The sequence below is a fragment of the Odocoileus virginianus genome, chromosome 3, assembly GCF_023699985.2.
Source record: "Odocoileus virginianus isolate 20LAN1187 ecotype Illinois chromosome 3, Ovbor_1.2, whole genome shotgun sequence".
In the NCBI taxonomy this organism is placed as follows: Eukaryota; Metazoa; Chordata; class Mammalia; order Artiodactyla; family Cervidae; genus Odocoileus; species Odocoileus virginianus.
The window spans coordinates 9228092-9244793 of record NC_069676.1 but is presented as its reverse complement, the minus strand read 5'-3'; the positions used below and the strand labels follow the sequence as shown (position 1 = coordinate 9244793).

The 16702-nt window shown below is 55.6% G+C and overlaps 1 protein-coding gene across 3 annotated transcripts in view; it reads left to right on the top strand.

Annotated features, from left to right (window-relative positions):
* The first annotated feature begins 57 nt into the window (after window positions 1-57).
* Window positions 58-16702, top strand: part of PKN1 (protein kinase N1) — a 28573-nt gene continuing 11928 nt past the window's right edge. The window contains exons 1-8 of one of the 3 annotated variants that reach the window (XM_070462993.1): window positions 58-292; window positions 1313-1377; window positions 4959-5262; window positions 7744-7895; window positions 10001-10136; window positions 13982-14127; window positions 14316-14529; window positions 15565-15759. In XM_070462993.1, coding sequence (XP_070319094.1) covers window positions 1321-1377; window positions 4959-5262; window positions 7744-7895; window positions 10001-10136; window positions 13982-14127; window positions 14316-14529; window positions 15565-15759 — 1204 coding nt within the window. In that variant the 5' untranslated portion in view covers window positions 58-292; window positions 1313-1320. Of the gene's footprint in view, window positions 293-1312; window positions 1378-3660; window positions 3754-4958; window positions 5263-7743; window positions 7896-10000; window positions 10137-13981; window positions 14128-14315; window positions 14530-15564; window positions 15760-16702 lie in introns of those variants that run through there. The other 2 variants (XM_070462994.1, XM_070462992.1) reach the window with 2 other exon arrangements.

The window sequence follows — 16702 nt, the reverse complement described above, 5'->3', positions numbered from 1 at the left end:
GCCCCGCCCCCTCGGCCCCGCCCCCTCCCCGGGCGCCGACCTCGGCGATCACGTGACCGGGCCCGGCGGCCGCTGGGGCCGGAGGGCGCGGCGCGCGGACTGGGCGGCCAGGCCAGGCGCGGCCTGAGCCGAGCAGGCCGGAGCCGGCCCTGCGCCTTGGAGGGGGCGTCGCGCCGCGCCCGCCCCCCTCCCCGCCCCGCGCGGGGCGCACGCGCGCTCCTCTCACCGCCCCTCCCTCCGCGCGGGGACCCCTGGCGGGCTGCGTGTGGACATGGCCAGCGACGCTGTGCAGGTAGGCGCACCTGCGTTCGCAGCCGCCCAGCGGCCAGCCCCGCTGGGGACCCCCGCCCGCTCACCGCCGGAGCTCCCGGGATCTGGGCGGCCAGGGCGGGTCCCCACCTCCCCCGAGCGCTAGGCGCCCCCTCCCTGGGCCGGCGCCGTGGAGCCCGCGCAATCTCCTCGGCAGGTGGAGGTACGCACGGGGGAGGGTGGGGGAACGAGAGGGGTCCTACAGCATCCCCAACTCCGCCCTTCCCCGAGAATTAGAGGGGGCTCAGCGGCGGCTCGACTTTGGGTGTCTATGGCTAGCTGGGCATCCCGGTGCCAGTCGACCCTGCCGCTCGCTCCCTCTCTCCAGCGTTCGGTTCTCCGGCAGGTGCCGCTCCACCTGAGCAAGTGCCTGGCGCGATGCCCCGGGAAGGGCGCAGGCCACCCGCCCCGTTCCCCCACCCTCCCCCACGCACAACAAAGCTCCGGCGGCACCCCCACCTCCGGACTGAGCTTTACGATGGTCGCGACGCTACAGATTGGCACCTGTTGGCGGAAGTGCCAGAGTCACCTCTTTAGGTCTGGGGACCAGGGACCCACACAGCCACTCGGCTGCCGGGTGGAACCTTATCCCGGGATTCCAGGTGGGGAGTGTCCATGTCAATGAACTGGAGGATTCTCTTTTACCTGGAATCCTGCCTGGACTGGGTCACCCCACAACCCACACATCAACACACACAGAGGCACAGGTGACTGACACCGACATGCCACCCACCCCGGTTCTCCCTGTGCCACCGTGTAGACATCACAGCCTGGGACTCACCTTCCCTGCCTCTGGTGAGCAGGGCCAGGGTGACTTCTGAAACCTCTCTGGGTCAGTGACCCAAATCTGAGACATGTTCTCTACCTCTGGTGCCCCCACTAGTGCCTCATCAGCTCTCCATCGTCCTGTGGTCGCTGTGTAACTGGGTTCTCATCTCCTTCTGCACCTGCCCCCACATCCCCTTTGTGTCTCTCCCCCGTGACCCCCTGCCCCCCGCCCCAGTCCTGCTGATGGCCTGCCAGCCTTGCCGAGGAGCTGGGCGTATCTGGTGTTGCCGATCACACAAGGTCAGACCTTGGGGGCTGGGGAGGGCCTGGGTCCCTGCCTCTACCCCATCAGCCCTGGGAGGACAGTGTAGGACTCCCCTGGCACATGCATGCGTTTGGCATGTAGCAGACATGACCCGGACGGAGACTGTGATTCCTGGAACGAGGCTGGACCTGCGCCCTGGTCCCCTTTCCTGTCTCCTGCCTGCTGTCTTCCCCCTACCCTCCCCACCCCCACCCTGTTGTTCCTCTCGTGGCTGCTTGGGTCTGCTACCCCTGTCCCTCTGTCTGTCCCAGTGTGTGTGCCTGTCTGTTCTGTGTCCGGCAAACGGATGTCCTGTCCGGATTCCAGAAACGCCCAACGCATTGAAATCTCCGGACATGGGGTCTAGATCCCTGGTCACTCTAGGAAGAGGGAATTTCTGGGAGGTGGACCCTCTGGACCTGGGCAGGCGGGAGGCATCTTCTGCTTCTTGGAGGGTGTTGGGGATTCCCCAAGGCCAGGCCAGGCTCCTGATTCATGGGTTCATCTCGTTGGCCCTCAGGTGACCCCTGCCCTGGATAGGAGTGAGTCACCCAAGGAAGGAGAACCAGGGAGGCCCGGCCTCCTTCTCTTCCTCCTCTGCATATTCACAGCCCTCAGCTGCTGGAGGAGGTGGGGCTGAGGGATCCTGCTCCTCCCTCCCCCCTGCCCCCCCCCCCCCCCCCCCCCGCCTCGGGACTCCTCTCATTCGAGCTGGCTCTGCTCCTGGCTGTACCCCTGCTCTGCCTGCTGGGGACAGGGTGGGGCTGGGTGGCCAGTGGGACCTGGTTGATAGCAGGTGGTAGTAGGTGACCCTGGGTGTAAATTCCAGAGCTGTCACTTCCTCACGGTGTGTCCTAGGCCCAGCACCATTCCCTCTTTGAGCCTTGGTTCTGCCGTCAAAATAATGAAAAAAAAAAGTGTAGCCAAGAGGCTTTTCATGGTGAGGAAGGACGTAGACCAGGTCAGCCCCTTGCAGGTGGGGCTGCTGTGAAATCCTTACCAGTGATCATGGTCAGCAGTTCAGGGTGTGAGTTTGTGTCCTTTAATTCAGGGTTTCTAAAGCTCAGCACTATTGACATTTGGGGCTGAATCATTCTTGGAGGTGGAGGCTCTCATGTTTACAGTGGAATGTCAAGCAGTTTCCATGAACTCAACCCCATAGAGCCTAGTAGCAGCCCCAGTTATGACAACCAACCCAGAATGTCTCTGGATATTGCCAGATGCCCCCAGAAGTGAGGTGGGAGTGTTGGGAATCCCCTCCGCCATTGAGAACTGCTGCTGCCATCCCTCTGAGCCTCAGTCTCCTCACCTGTAAAGTGAGAGGGGAAATATGGCAGCTGCTCAGGATAGAAATGAGGGGTCAGTAGGGTCATGGGAGTGACACTTCGGGCCTGAAGTAAGTCTTCCCTGGAGGCAGCTGCCCTTGAAGTTATTGAGAGCCACCCCCGACTTTCCTCATCTCTGGAGTGGGGTCTCAGTGTGGCGGCAGATAATATACACGGGGCTCTTCCTGCCTGGCTGACAACTAACTCTGATTATGGGCACTTGTTGGAAATCTCAGTTCTGTCTCCTGCTGGCTGTGGGACTTTGGGCAAAGTTAGGTCACCGCCCCAGGCCTCGGTTTCCTCATCTGGAAAACGGAGTGATAATAGCGCCTCCTGGAATGGCATTCGTTGACCTGGCGTGCAGCTTGTAGTAACCGCCATGGTTCTTAATAATCATACTTGTGCTTGAGTGGAGACACTCGCACCCCAGCCCTGCAGAGCTGTCTCCTCATGATGTGAGCCTCAGGGAGGTACCGCAGGGCCGGCCGGGCCCCCCGGCCTCCAAGCTGTGGTCAGCAGCAGCAGGCAGCCGCGCTGAGAAGAAGCCGGAAGTTGGGACAGGAAGGGGGCAGGGCCGCCCATGTAAGCACTTGTGGGTGTTGGTGTACAAGTATATACAGGGGTTGGGGGGTGGGCACACACTGGCCAGCCTGTGATACCTGCACATGCCTGGAGGTGTATAAGAGTGTGTCGTGGGGAAGCTGTACACGTGGGGAAGGCTGCTCTTCGTGTCCGCCCTAGCGGGCCTGTGTGTGTGTGTGCCTGCTGGGTACACCTGGGGCATCCTCAGGACAGGGAGCAGAGGGGCCACCCCTGGGATGACCCCAGAGAAGCAGGTTCAGCCCTCGAGTGGGGGCTGAGAGGAAGGTCCTCTTGATGCCCCAGAGCCCCAGAGCTGGCCTCCGCAGGGGTTGCTGGGAGCCAGCAGGAAAGAGGAAGTATCATGCGAGAGGCCCTGGCAGGGCTGAGGTTCAGGAAGAGGGCGGGGCCCTCAGCCGGGGACCCAGGATGGCGGAGGCTGATCCCCCTTTGGACCGGGAGCTGGAGGTGGGGGCTGGGGTCCGTGTGGGGGAGGGGCAGCAGAAGAGGACCCCAAGTGGCACAGGCCGGAGGGGCCCTACCCTCGGTACCTCTTGGTTTTGGACTGAGGGGAGGAGGTGGGGTGCTGGCTTTGGAGTTTTCTGTTTGAAAGATGAAACTGTTTGGGGCCTGTTGGGCTTCCAGGTTGGGGAAATAGAGGAGCAAGGGAACAGTGCTCTGCTTTTTAGGGTCCCAGTTGTAGACAACAGAAGGAGGGGAGATGGCACTTGGCCCCAGGATCTCCAAGTTTGGGGGTATAGCAGGGAATAGATGAGGTCTGTCTCCAGGCCCTCCTAGTTTGGGGGTATAGCAGGGAATAGATCAGGCCTGTCCCTGGGTCCTCCTAGTTTGAGGGTACAGCAGGGAATAGACGAGGCCTGTTCCTGGGTCCTCCTAGTTTGGGGGTACAGCAGGGAATAGACAAAGCTTGTCTCCACGCCCTCCTAGTTTGGGGGTACAGCAGGGAATAGACAGAGCCTGTCCCTGGGTCCTCCTAGTTCAAGGGCACAGCCATGAGGAGAAGGAACCTGCTCTTGGAGCCCCAACCTTGTGGCTTGGGGGGCGTCACAGGCCTGCCCTTGATACTTCCTCATTTGGGGAGCAGCAGAAGGAAGATGAGAGCTGCCCTCAGGCCCTCCTAATGTGGGGCGCAGGGAGTGGAGAGGGGGCCTCCCTTTGGGACCTCCTAGCTTAGGGGGGCAGCAGAGGGGAGAGGGGGGTCTCCCCTCAGGACCTGGTCATTTGGGGGCAACAGAGGGAGACAAAGCCTGTCTTGGGCCCCCCTAATTTGGGAGGACAGTGGAAGGAGAGATAGGGCCTGACCTTGGGGACCCCGAGCTGTGGGGACCCAGTGATGGGGCAGTGGAATCTGCCCTGCAGGATCCTACTGCATGAGGACAGAGGGAGGGAGGCTGAACTGTACCTGTGGTCCTCTTGTCTGAGGGGACAGGCAAGGAGAAGGCCCTGCCCTTGGGACCTCACAGTTCGGGGGTGTCAGGAAGCAGGCATAGGGCCTTGTCTCACCTCCCAGTTTTGGGGGACCACTGGAGGACACGGAGCAGGCCCTGTGTCAGCAGTCCCCCCACCAGGAGGAGGCCGGGCCAGGCCGGCTGAACGTGGTCTGCACCCCCTGAGGCCCCCTGGCCCCACTGACCCTGCTCCGTCCCCTGCAGAGTGAGCCGCGCAGCTGGTCCCTGCTGGAGCAGCTGGGCTTGGCGGGTGCCGACCTGGCAGCCCCGGGGGTGCAGCAGCAGCTGGAGCTGGAGCGGGAGCGTCTGCGGCGGGAGATCCGCAAGGAGCTGAAGCTGAAGGAGGGTGCAGAGAACCTGCGGCGGGCCACCACCGACCTGGGCCGTAACCTGGGCCCCGTGGAGCTGGTGCTGCGCGGCTCCTCACGCAGGCTCGACCTGCTGCACCAGCAGCTGCAGGAGCTGCATGCCCACGTGGTGCTGCCCGACCCTGCGGTGGGCGTGCACGGTAAGCCAGGCCTCCCTGGGGTGGGGGGTGGGGGGGTGGGATTGGGGGCCTCCCGTGCCCAGGGCTCACCCACTGTGTCCCAGAGTGAGGCCAGCCAGCTCATTGCCACTGACCCCCAGGGAGACAGACTCAGTCACGGCAGCTTCCAACCTGAAAATGCAGGCAGCTGCTATACTGCTGACAAGTGCTCAGTCGTGTCCAGCGCTTTGTGATCCCATGGACTGTAGCCCGCCAGGCTCCTCTGTCCAGTGGAATTTGCAAAGCAAGAATACTGGAGTAGACTGCCATTTCCTTCTCCAGGGGATCTTCACAACCCAGGGATTGAACCTGCATCTCTTTCGTCTGCTGCATTGGCAGACAGATTCTTTACCAGTAGTGCCACCTGGGAAGCCCAAATACAGGCAGACCAAAGGCCAAAACCAACACGCAGGGAAGGGTACACCCAGTCACACCCACAGCTGGACAACCCCAAAGGGCTTACACGGTATCACACAAATATCCAGACTCACAGTCACACCCACACCCGGACAACTCCTAAAGGCTCCTACTGATTAAAAAAATCTTTTAATTGTGATTAAAAAAACACATAGTAGCACCTGAAAGTATAATAGCATTGTTAGCTGGCTATTGCTTCTGTTTAGACCCCATGTTTGTGACCCCATGGACTGCAGCCTGCTAGGCCCCTCTGTCCATGGGATTTTTCAGCAAGAGTACTGGAATAGGTTGCCATTTCTTTCTCCAGGATCTTCCCAATCCAGGGATTGAACCTGCATCTCCTGCTTAACCGGCAGATTCTTTACCACTGAGCCACCAGGGAAGCCCCTTAATCATCTATATTCCAGTATAAAATAAAAGGTTTTGGGGAAAAAAACACAGAAAATTTATCATTTTTAAGCATGCAGCTCAGTGGTATTGAGTATTTTCACATTTTTGTGCAAGGAATCTGCAGAACTTTTTCATCTTAAAACTAAAAACAAAGATGTAACACATATCACATCAGTAGCCAGAGACCCTCACACACAGTCACACCAGCACCCAGACAACTCTAAGGGCCTACCGTGTGGTTCAGTGGTAAAGAATCTGCCTGCCAGTGCAGGAGATGTGGGTTCGATCCCTGGGTCGAGAAGATCCCCTGGAGAAGGAAATGGCAACCCACTCCTGTATTCTTGGCCTGGGAAATCTCATGGACAGAGGAGCCTGGCCGTCTACACTGCATGGGTTGCTAGAGAGTCGGACATAACTGAGTGACTTAACAATAGCAGCATTATTCTGTGAATACCCAGAGACTTCCATGCTGCCAACCAGCACCCAGATAAATGCACACTCAGTCACACCAACACATACACAAAACCTAAGGGCTCACACATCCCCACACCAACCCCCAGAGATACAGACACATAGAGTTGCTGTCACAGGTGTTTACCAACCCATAAACAGCCTGAATGGCACCCCACTCCAGTACTCTTGCCTGGAAAATCCCATGGACGGAGGAACCTGGTAGGCTGCAGTTCGTGGGGTCGCGAAGAGTCGGACACGACTGGCGACTTCACTTTCACTTTTCATTTTCATGCATTGGAGAAGGAAATGGCAACCCACTTCAGTGTTCTTGCCTGGAGAATCCCAGGGACAGAGGAGCCTGGTGGGCTGCCGTCTCTGGGGTCGCACAGAGTCGGACACGACTAAAGTGACTTAGCAGCAGCAGCAGCAGCAAACAGCCTGAGACTTAAACACACAACTGGACAAGACCTGAGACTCAACACCACTTAGCCCAACACCCACACACCACTTCGGTGTGTCAATAGCTGGAGGCTAACACTATCATATCAACACTTGGAGATGATGAAAAAGAGTTCAGCCAACGCTCAAAAACCTCATCCTGTCACAGCTGTACTCAGAGTCCCTCTGATGGTCACACGACTCTCTGGAGACTCACACAGAGCTGCACCAACCTCCAGAGACACACATGTCCAGCTGTTCCAGCACTCGGGCGCTGTCACACCAGTGCCAGGAGATCTGAATGCACAGTTGTGCCGAATGTAGCAAACATGTGCACAGAGTCATCCCCATCACCCAGAATCTCACAAAGTCATTCTAACACCTCACATCTCGCAGTTACACTAGCACCTGGGGAGGCACACACTCAGTTAGTTATGCCAACACCCTGAAGGTCACAGACTTAACCACAGCCACACCCACTGACGCCTACACAACCCTGTACATCGTTGGGGTATAGATACCTTCTCTACAAAGATACATACGGTCACACCAAGGACTCACACACACCTGTGTTCATTCATGTTGGTCCTGCCCCAGCCCTGAAAGGGTTTCCCTATGAGGGCTACTGGGGAGTGGGCCCTGTGGTCCCTGGCCCCCAGCTCTTCCTCCTCCCAGGCCCAGGGGTGGATCCCCTCAGCTGGGGCAAAACCACCTGGGCAGTTGGAGAGGAGGGCCGTGGTGACTCTGCCCCACCCACCCTTCCAGATGCCCCCCAGTCCCCTGGCACAGGCGACTCCGCCTGCTCAGCCACCAACCTGAGCCGCGTAGCCGGTCTGGAGAAGCAGCTGGCCATCGAGCTGAAGGTGAAGCAGGGGGCAGAGAACATGATCCAGACGTACAGCAACGGCAGCACCAAGGTGGGAGTAGCGTGCGTGCACACCCCCCTGTGTGCATGTACACCTGCGGGTGCATCACAGGCTGGAGCGTGGGGTGGGGGCCTGGGTGGTACCTCCGTCTGCCCCCCAGGAGACTGGGGCGCTCTGGGCTGGGGACAGAGGGCTCTTGAGTGACTGCAGCAGGATTGGAGTGGGGGCAGATAGGAAACTGGATGACTGTGGGTGATGTCAGATAGACACATGGCAGAGACTGCCCCCCCCCCCCCATACTCAGTTATCCCCAGAGACAGGGCAACATGCAGCCTCCCACTGCTGGTGGCGTCTCTGACATGTACACACAGATCAGCACCTAGATGCACACGTTACTGTTTAGTGGCTCAGTCATGTCTGACTCTTTGCAACCCTATGGACTGTAGCCCACCAGGCTCCTCTGTCCATAGGATTTTTTAGGCAAGAATACTGGAGTGGGTTGTCATTTCCTCCTCCAGGGGATCTTCCCAACCCAGGGATTGAACTCATGTCTCCTGCGTTGATAGGCGGGTTCTTTACCACTGAGCCACCTGGGAAGCCCAGATGCACATATACTATAATCATAACATCTAGAGACACACCCATGTTCATAGCATCTAGAGACACACAGTGGCATATCACCACTGAGAGAGACACACATACTGTCACAACATCTAGGTTCATAGCAGTAACAACGCTCAGAAATACGTGGAGGATAAACCACTAGTCACCTCTAGACAGAGAGACACACACCATCATAGGACACCCAGGACCCACAGCACAGGCCAACAGGACACCTGGACACACAGACACACACATCATCAGTTTTTCATACCCAGAGATCAGAGTTGTCACACAGACGTACCCCCAGTTGTACCAACACCAAGTACACAGTCACAGGTTTGCAGCAATACCCAGAGACACACCCACAGGCAGAGTTAGACCTACAGCTAGAGACCCAGAGAGCACCCATGCCTGTGAGTGCACACACAAATGGGAATATTACACAGGAGGACACAGACCATGCAGAATTGTTTTTAACCTTTTATTAAGGTGTAACAAATGGACATCAAGTGCAGAAAACCAAAGTGTACAGCCAGGGAATTTTCATCTAGGTACCCACCACCGTTACTGAACTACAGAACCTTTCCTGTCACCCAGAAGGGCCCTCCTGCCCCTTTCAGTCAATACCCAGTCTTGCATCACAGATTGGCAGTGCCTGGCTTTTTAAAAGTTTATTTTATTTATTTTTATTTTTGGGTGCTCTGGGACTTCATTGCTATGCTCAGGCTTTATGTAGTTGTGGAGATTAGGGCACCGCTCTCTAGTTGCAGTGGCTTCTCTGGTCATGGAGCACAGGCTCTAGGGTGCGCAGGCTCAGTAGTTGTGGCTCATGGGCCTAGTTGCCCTGCTGCATGTGGAATCTTCCCGGACCAGGGATCGAACCTGTGTCCCCTACATTGGCAGGTAGATTCTTAACCACTGGACCACCAGGGAAGTCTTATCAGTGCCTGGTTTTGAGCATAGCACCAAGTTGATGGAAAAATCCACCACCAGTTCCTGGCACTTGTACACACATAGGGTCCTTGGCTTATGCCCAGTCAACCCTGTAGCTTGAACTGCACACACCAACATCAGGACCCTGCTTCCTGCAACTGCCTACAACTGTCTCACACCCAGTCACCCTTGGACTCACCCGTGTGGCTACAGGCAAGGCTACGCCCACCATGGGGAACACTCACACACGTACACCATTCTAACAGCTGACAAATACAGTGCCTGCTGGTGCCACGCACAGTTCTGAGCCCTGCACACAGATTACCTCCTTCAATCCTCAGCCCAGTGGTGGTTGGTGCTGTTGGTACTCCCCTTCCCACAGATGAGCAGATGGACCCAGAGTGGTTGAGCGGCTTGTCCAAAGTCACACAGCTGTTAGGTGGCAACTGTCAGGATTCATATGCCACAGGCTCAATCTCCCTTCCACACCTAGGAACACGTTCTGTCATACCCACACATGAATGCTGTGTCATCCAGAGCCTGCCTGGGGTGGACACCAGGATGGGTGGTCAGACCCCCACCCGCCCAGTCTTCCCCTCACGGCCTGACTCTGCCATCAGGACCGGAAGCTGCTGCTGACGGCCCAGCAGATGCTGCAAGACAGTAAGACCAAGATAGATATTATCCGCATGCAACTGCGCCGGGCACTGCAGGCCTGCCAGCTGGAGAGCCAGGCAGCCCCAGAGGAGGCTCAAGGTGAGTCCATCACCCTGAGACATCCTCCCCTGCATTCCACCTTGCAGAGTTCAGCTCCCAGCCCCACAAGGGGTCCCTTTCTAAGGCAGGGAGGTGGGTATGACTGACCATGCTAGAATGCGTTCCTGACCCTCTCTGGGCCCCAGTTCCCCATTCTGTCCCACTCAGGATTTGCACGTAATCAGTTATTGGCAAACTACAGCTCTTAGACCAAATCTGCTACTGCCTTTTTTGGTTTGTTTGTTTTGGAAATACTGAAAACCCAGCCATGCCCATTCATTTACTGTCACCTACGACTGCTTCTGCATTGTGACAGTGGCGCCAAGTGGTGGCAACAGAGCTTGTGGTTCACTGAGACAAAAATACTTACCCTTTGGCTCTTTTAAAAAAAATTATTTCTTCAGTTTTGGCTGTGCTGGTTCTTTGCTGCTGTGTGAAGTCTTCTCATTGCAGTGGCTTCTTTTATGGTGGAGCATGGGCTCTCGGGCTTCGGTAGTTGCAGCTCATGGGCTCTAGCTCACAGGCTCAGTAGTTGTGCAGAAGGGGTTCAGTTGCCCTGCAGCATACGGGATCTCCCTGGACCAGGGGTTGCATCCACGTCTCCTGTATTGGCAGGCAGACTCTTAACCACTAGACCACCAGTGAAGTCCTACCCTTTGGCTCTTGATGGAAAACATGTGTGGACCCCCGGGCTAGGCAGTTGCCTTGCCATGTTGGCCTCAGTAATAGGAAACTGTGGGAGTCCACAGCATGTGTGTGTTTCCTGTGTATCTCAGTGTCTGAATGCCTGAGGACGTCTCAACCCAGTTGCCAACCTGAATTTGAGACAGGCTGTGTTGTATGCGTCAATTCTCCAGGTCTCACGTGCAGGGGTGACTGTATTAGTGACGTTTGTCAGTGTTAATGTGGTATTTGCTGTGGGGACCAGAGTTTGGACACATGCCCCATAACTGAGAGTTCCTGTGTCGCCATGAGAGTGCGTCAGCTGTTGGTGGGTGTTAGTGTGTTTGGGCTGCTCCACCACATCACCACAGACTGGGGAGGAGGGGGCATGTAAACAACAGACATTTATCTCTCACTGTGCTGGGGGCTGAAAGTCCAAGATCACGGCGCTGGCAGACACAGCGTCTGGTGAGAGCCCTCTTCCAGATTCATAGATGGCTGCCTCCTTACCATGTCCTGGCACTGTAACTTCTGGTGACAGCCTGATTTTGTCCCTGTGAGTGTAAAAGTCTTAACGACCATCTGGGCACATATGACAAAGGTCTTGGTGGGTGCTGCACGGCTGTGGGTGAGAGTGATTGTAGGAATGCTTGAGTCTGAGTCTAGGTTGTCATATGGGACCACAAGACTGTCCTTGAGATCTACAGCCGTGGATAAGCATGACTGTGACCTTGTGTCTGCGGGTGACAGGTTTCCTGTATCTAGGTGACAGTGTATCCCTGTGCCATTGGGTGACTGTGGCTGTGTCCTCTCTTGGGCTGTGGCTCTGTCCCTGGGACTTTGCTCTGAGCGTGAAGCCAGCCTGTTTCCCTGTGACATTGGGTCTCTGTGTCTATGAGTATCGCTCACGCTACCCTGACTGTATGATGTTGTGACAGCATTTCTTTTAAAGATGTTTTTTTCAATGTGGATCATTTTTTTTGTTCTTCAAAAAAAAAAATTATTTTTAATTGGAGGACAATTGCTTTACAATATTGTGTTGGTTTCTGCCATACATCAACATGCATCAGCCATAACTATACATATGTCTTCTCCCTCTTGAACCTTCCCTCCCACTCCATGCCATCCCTCTAGGTTGTCATAGAGCACTGGTTTGAGGTACCTGCGTCATACAGCAAATTCCCACTGGCTATCTATGTTACACGTGGTGGTGTATATATGTCAGTGCTACTCCTATTCGTCCCACCCTCTCTTTCCCCCACTGTGTCCACAAGTCCTCACTGAATTCGCTACAACACTGCCTCCATTCCATGCCTTGATTCCCCGGCTGTGAGGCACGTGGGACCCTCACCCCCCAACCAGGGATCAAATCTGAACCGCCTGCCCTGGAAGGCAAAGTCCTAACCACTGGACCACCAGGGAAGTCCCGTGCTGGCATTTCTTTGCCTGTGCCTTATCTGTGTGGCAGTGTGACTGTGTTGCCATGATCCTCCCTGGGCTAGAATTAGAGCCCTGGGAGTTTTGCTATTGTGTGACTCTGTCCTGACTCATTGGACATGGGTTTGGGTGGACTCCAGGGGCTGGTGATGGACAGGGAGGCCTGACATGCTGCGGTTCATGAGGTTGCAAAGAGTCAGACACAACTGAGCAACTGGACTGACTGACCGACTCTGTCCCATTACGGTGTTTATGTTTTGTGACTTTCCCTCTGTCCCTGTGACAGAGGGAGATGCTGAGAGTTGACAGGGTGTATAGGGCTTCCCAGGTGGCGCTAATGGTAAAGAACCCGCCTGCCAATGCAGAAGACATAAGAACTGCAGGTTCGATTCCTGGGTTGGGAAGATCCCCTGAAGAAGGGAATGGCACCCCACTCTAGTATTCTTGCCTGGAGAATCCCATGGACAGAGGAACCTGGTGGGCTACAGTCCATGGGGTTACAAAGAGTTGGACAGGACTGAAACAATAGCACGTAGCACAGCACAGACAAGGTATCTATCTGTGTCTATAACATCAGTCTTACCCACGTGACAGTGTCCCTCTGTGGCAGCGTGATGGCATCTTTGTGAGTGTGTGTGGGTATGTGTGTTCCAAGGCCTACACCTGCGACAAACTGACAATGCCATTGTCACCCTCTGACAGTCTGATGACATCTATCTCACCCTGTTCCTGTTTCTCCAACTACATTGTATTTCATGGTGTGGGTGGTCACCATTCATTTACTCAGACCCCTACTAGAGGAAATGCAGTATCTTCCAATCTTTTGCTCTTGAAAAAAAATGCTATGAATAACCACATATAATACATATATCAAGGGAAATTCCTTGGCAGTCCAGTGGTTAGGACTCTGCACTTTCACTGCAGGGGAGGGGGTTTGCGATTCAGTTCCTAGTCAGGGAACTAAGATGCCACAAGCTGCTCGGTATGGCCAAAAAAAAAAAGAAAAACCCAACATGTATCAAGTGCAAAGTTGTTTCTATGGGATAAAGTACCTGAACTGGGATTGCTAAATCAAAAGGTAGATACATTTATAATTCGGACAGAAATCGCCAAACTGCCTCCATTGGAAAGCAACTTGTGTTCCCATCAGCAACATGTCTGTTCCGAAGTGTGTGTTTTATTTTTATTTATTTATTTGGCTGCACCGAGTCTTAGTTGTGGCACACAGGGTCTTCATTGCATCATGTGGGATCTTTCCTTGTGGTGCACAGAATCTTTAGGTTGAGGTGTGCAGGCTCAGTAGTTGCGGGGACATGGGCTTAGTTGCTCTGGAGCCTGTGGGATCTTAGTTCCCTCACCAGGGATTGAACCTTCATCCACTGCAGTGGAAGGCAGATTCTTAACCGCTGGACCACCAGGGAAGTTCCCTAAGTATGTGTTAAGTGTGTGTCTGTGTATAAGACTGCCCCTGGGTGGCAGCTTAACTACATCCCTGGGACGGGCTCTGTGGGTGATGGTGTCTGGATAAAAGAGTGACAGCATCCGGGTGCGTGTGTGGCTGTCTGCCCGTGGGTGACAGTGTGACTGTCCCCATGACCCCCTACCTTGGGAGGAAGTGATGCTTGTTGATGGCTATCTGTCTCTGGCCAGCGCCTGTTCATACAGATGGCTGCATGTCTCTGGAACCAGGATGGTTGGACCCGGGGCTCAGGCTGGCCTCACTGCCTTGTGTCTCACGCCCACAGGGAGTCCGGACCTGGGGGCAGTGGAGCTGCGCATCGAGGAGCTGCGTCACCACTTCCGAGTGGAGCACGCGGTGGCCGAGGGCGCCAAGAACGTGCTGCGCCTGCTCAGCGCTGCCAAGGCTCCGGACCGCAAAGCCGTCAGCGAGGTGAGGGGCGGGGCGTCGGCCCGGAGAGGTGGGGCTTCAGCAAGGGGTGGGGATTCATGGTTCAAGTCGGACCCAGATGATTGGAGGGCTCGGGCTTCCGGGGAGGAGCTCCAGGTGGGACTTAGCCAGCCTGGGGGCGGGGCGTGCCGGATCCCGCCCCCAGCCCGGCCAGGCTTCTCCCACCTCAGGCCCAGGAGAAGCTGACCGAGTCCAACCAGAAGCTGGGGCTGCTTCGGGAGGCGCTGGAGCGGCGGCTTGGGGAGCTGCCCGCTGACCACCCGAAGGGGCGGCTGTTGCGCGAGGAGCTCGCCGCGGCTTCGTCCGCAGCCTTTAGCGCCCGCCTGGCCGGGCCCTTCCCTGCCACGCACTACAGCACCCTGTGCAAGCCTGCACCACTCACAGGTGGGTCCCAACACCTCCCCCGTCTTCCGCCGCTCCCGCCCCAAATCAGGACCCCACCGTCGTAGCTCTAGACTCCTGCCCCTCTGATACCCTAGCCGCAAGACCCGCCACTGGGATCTTCATTCTCCCTAGTCCTGGACTCACATCCCACTGTCCCCCCCCTTCTTCATTCACCCCAACCCTGTAGCCCTGGGCCCCATTTCCTCACGCCAGACAGACCCGTGGGCCGTAGACTTCCCACCCCACCTTGCCCTCCCAGAGACTCTTGCCCTCCAAGAGACTCTTGCCCTTGTCTCCCCATCCTTAATCCCTGGGTGGGGAAGATCCCCAGGAGATGGAAATGGCGACCCACTCTAGTATTCTTGCCTGGGAAATTCCATGGACAGAGGAGCCTGGTAGTCTCTAGTCTGCAAGGTCGCAAAAGAGTCAGACACACACACACAAAAGAGTCAGACACAACTGAGTGAGCAAACAGCAATAACAGTCCCATCTTCACTTTCCCCACCCCTCCTTGAAGGGCCCTGTCTTCTCTCTCCAGCCCAAGTCCCCAGTTTCAGTCTCATAGTCCCTCACTCTCAGAATCCTCAGTCCTGAACCTCTGACCCTCCACCCCCAGACTAACCAACTCCTCCCTTCTTAGATCCATCAGTCACTACCTCCCCAGACCAGTCCTACCATAGACCCCAGCCCCAGTGTCAGATCTCAGACTAGCCTACCAAATCCTACCTGGGACTCCTCAGTCCTTCCTGGCTCACCACCGACTGGACCTCCAGCCTACACTCTGAACTGCTCTTCTGTCACTAAACCTCAGCATCTAGAGTCCTTCCCCAGACTGTCCCACCCCTCCCCCTTGTCCCCTGTTTCTCTCTTCTGGGCACAGCCATCTCTGCATCAGACCCCCTGCCTCACCCCGATTGTCCCTCACCAACTCCCACTTGCATGCTGGCCACTTCTGCACACGTCCTCTTCACCTGCACCCGCTGCCCGCGTCCTGCCCCAGAGGTAACCCATCCCACGAGCCTGCCCCTCTCTCAGGGACCCTGGAGGTGCGTGTGGTGGGCTGCAGAGACCTTCCAGAGACCATCCCTTGGAACCCTTCACCTTCGGTGGGGGGGCCTGGGACCCCTGACAGCCGCACCCCCTTCCTGAGCCGCCCAGCCCGAGGTCTTTACAGCAGAACTGGAAGCCTCAGTGGCAGGAGCAGCCTCAAAGCGGAAGCCGAGAACACCAGTGAGTGGCACTGATGTCTGGGAGGGATGAGGTGGGGTAGGCTGGGGGTGGTCCCTGATTTCCCACAGTGGTAACATTCTGAAAAAGTCGTTCATCACACTCATTAGGATGGATACTGTAAAATAGAACAAGATAAAATAACAGGTGTTAGGGAGGATGTGGAGAAGATGGAAGGCTTCTACACTGTTGGTGGGAATGTAGAATTGTGTGGCCACCGTGGAAAGCAGCATGGCAGGTCCTCAAATAATGAAACATAGGATTACCATAAGATCCAGTATTCCTACTTCTGAATAAATGCTCAAAAGAGGTGGAAGCCGGATCTCAAAGAGGTTTTGGTATACACCCTTGTTCATAGCAGCATTATTCACAGTGGTCAAAAGGCAGAAGCAACCCAGTGTCTGTTGATGGATGAATGGATAAACAAATTGTGGTCCAAACACACAGTGGATTCCAGAGAAGTCTATTCTGTAGAAATGAATTCTATTCTATAGAAATACATCTATAATGATGGTAAATTTTGTTATGAGTTTTACCACAATGTGAAAAGAAGCAAATGCACACGTTTAAAAGTATGAATAAAAGAAGAAAAACACTAGAGTAACTGCCAATGTTACCACCACCCAGGTCAAAAAATAGAATTCTCTGGAATTTTTCAGCCTTAAAAAAGAAGGCCATTCTGAAACATGCTGCAACATGGATGAACTTGAGTACATAAGTGAAATAAGCCAGTTGTAAAATGACAAGTGGAATTCCCTGGTGGCTCAGGGGTAAAGAACCCGCCTGCCAGTGCAGGAGACACGAGTTTGATCCCGGAGTTGGGAAGATTCCCTGGAGAAAAAACTGACAACCCACTCCAGTATCCTTGCCTGGGAAATCCCATGGACAGAGGAGCCTGGCCGGCTATAGTCCATGGGGTCACAGAAGAGTCGGATATGACTTAGCA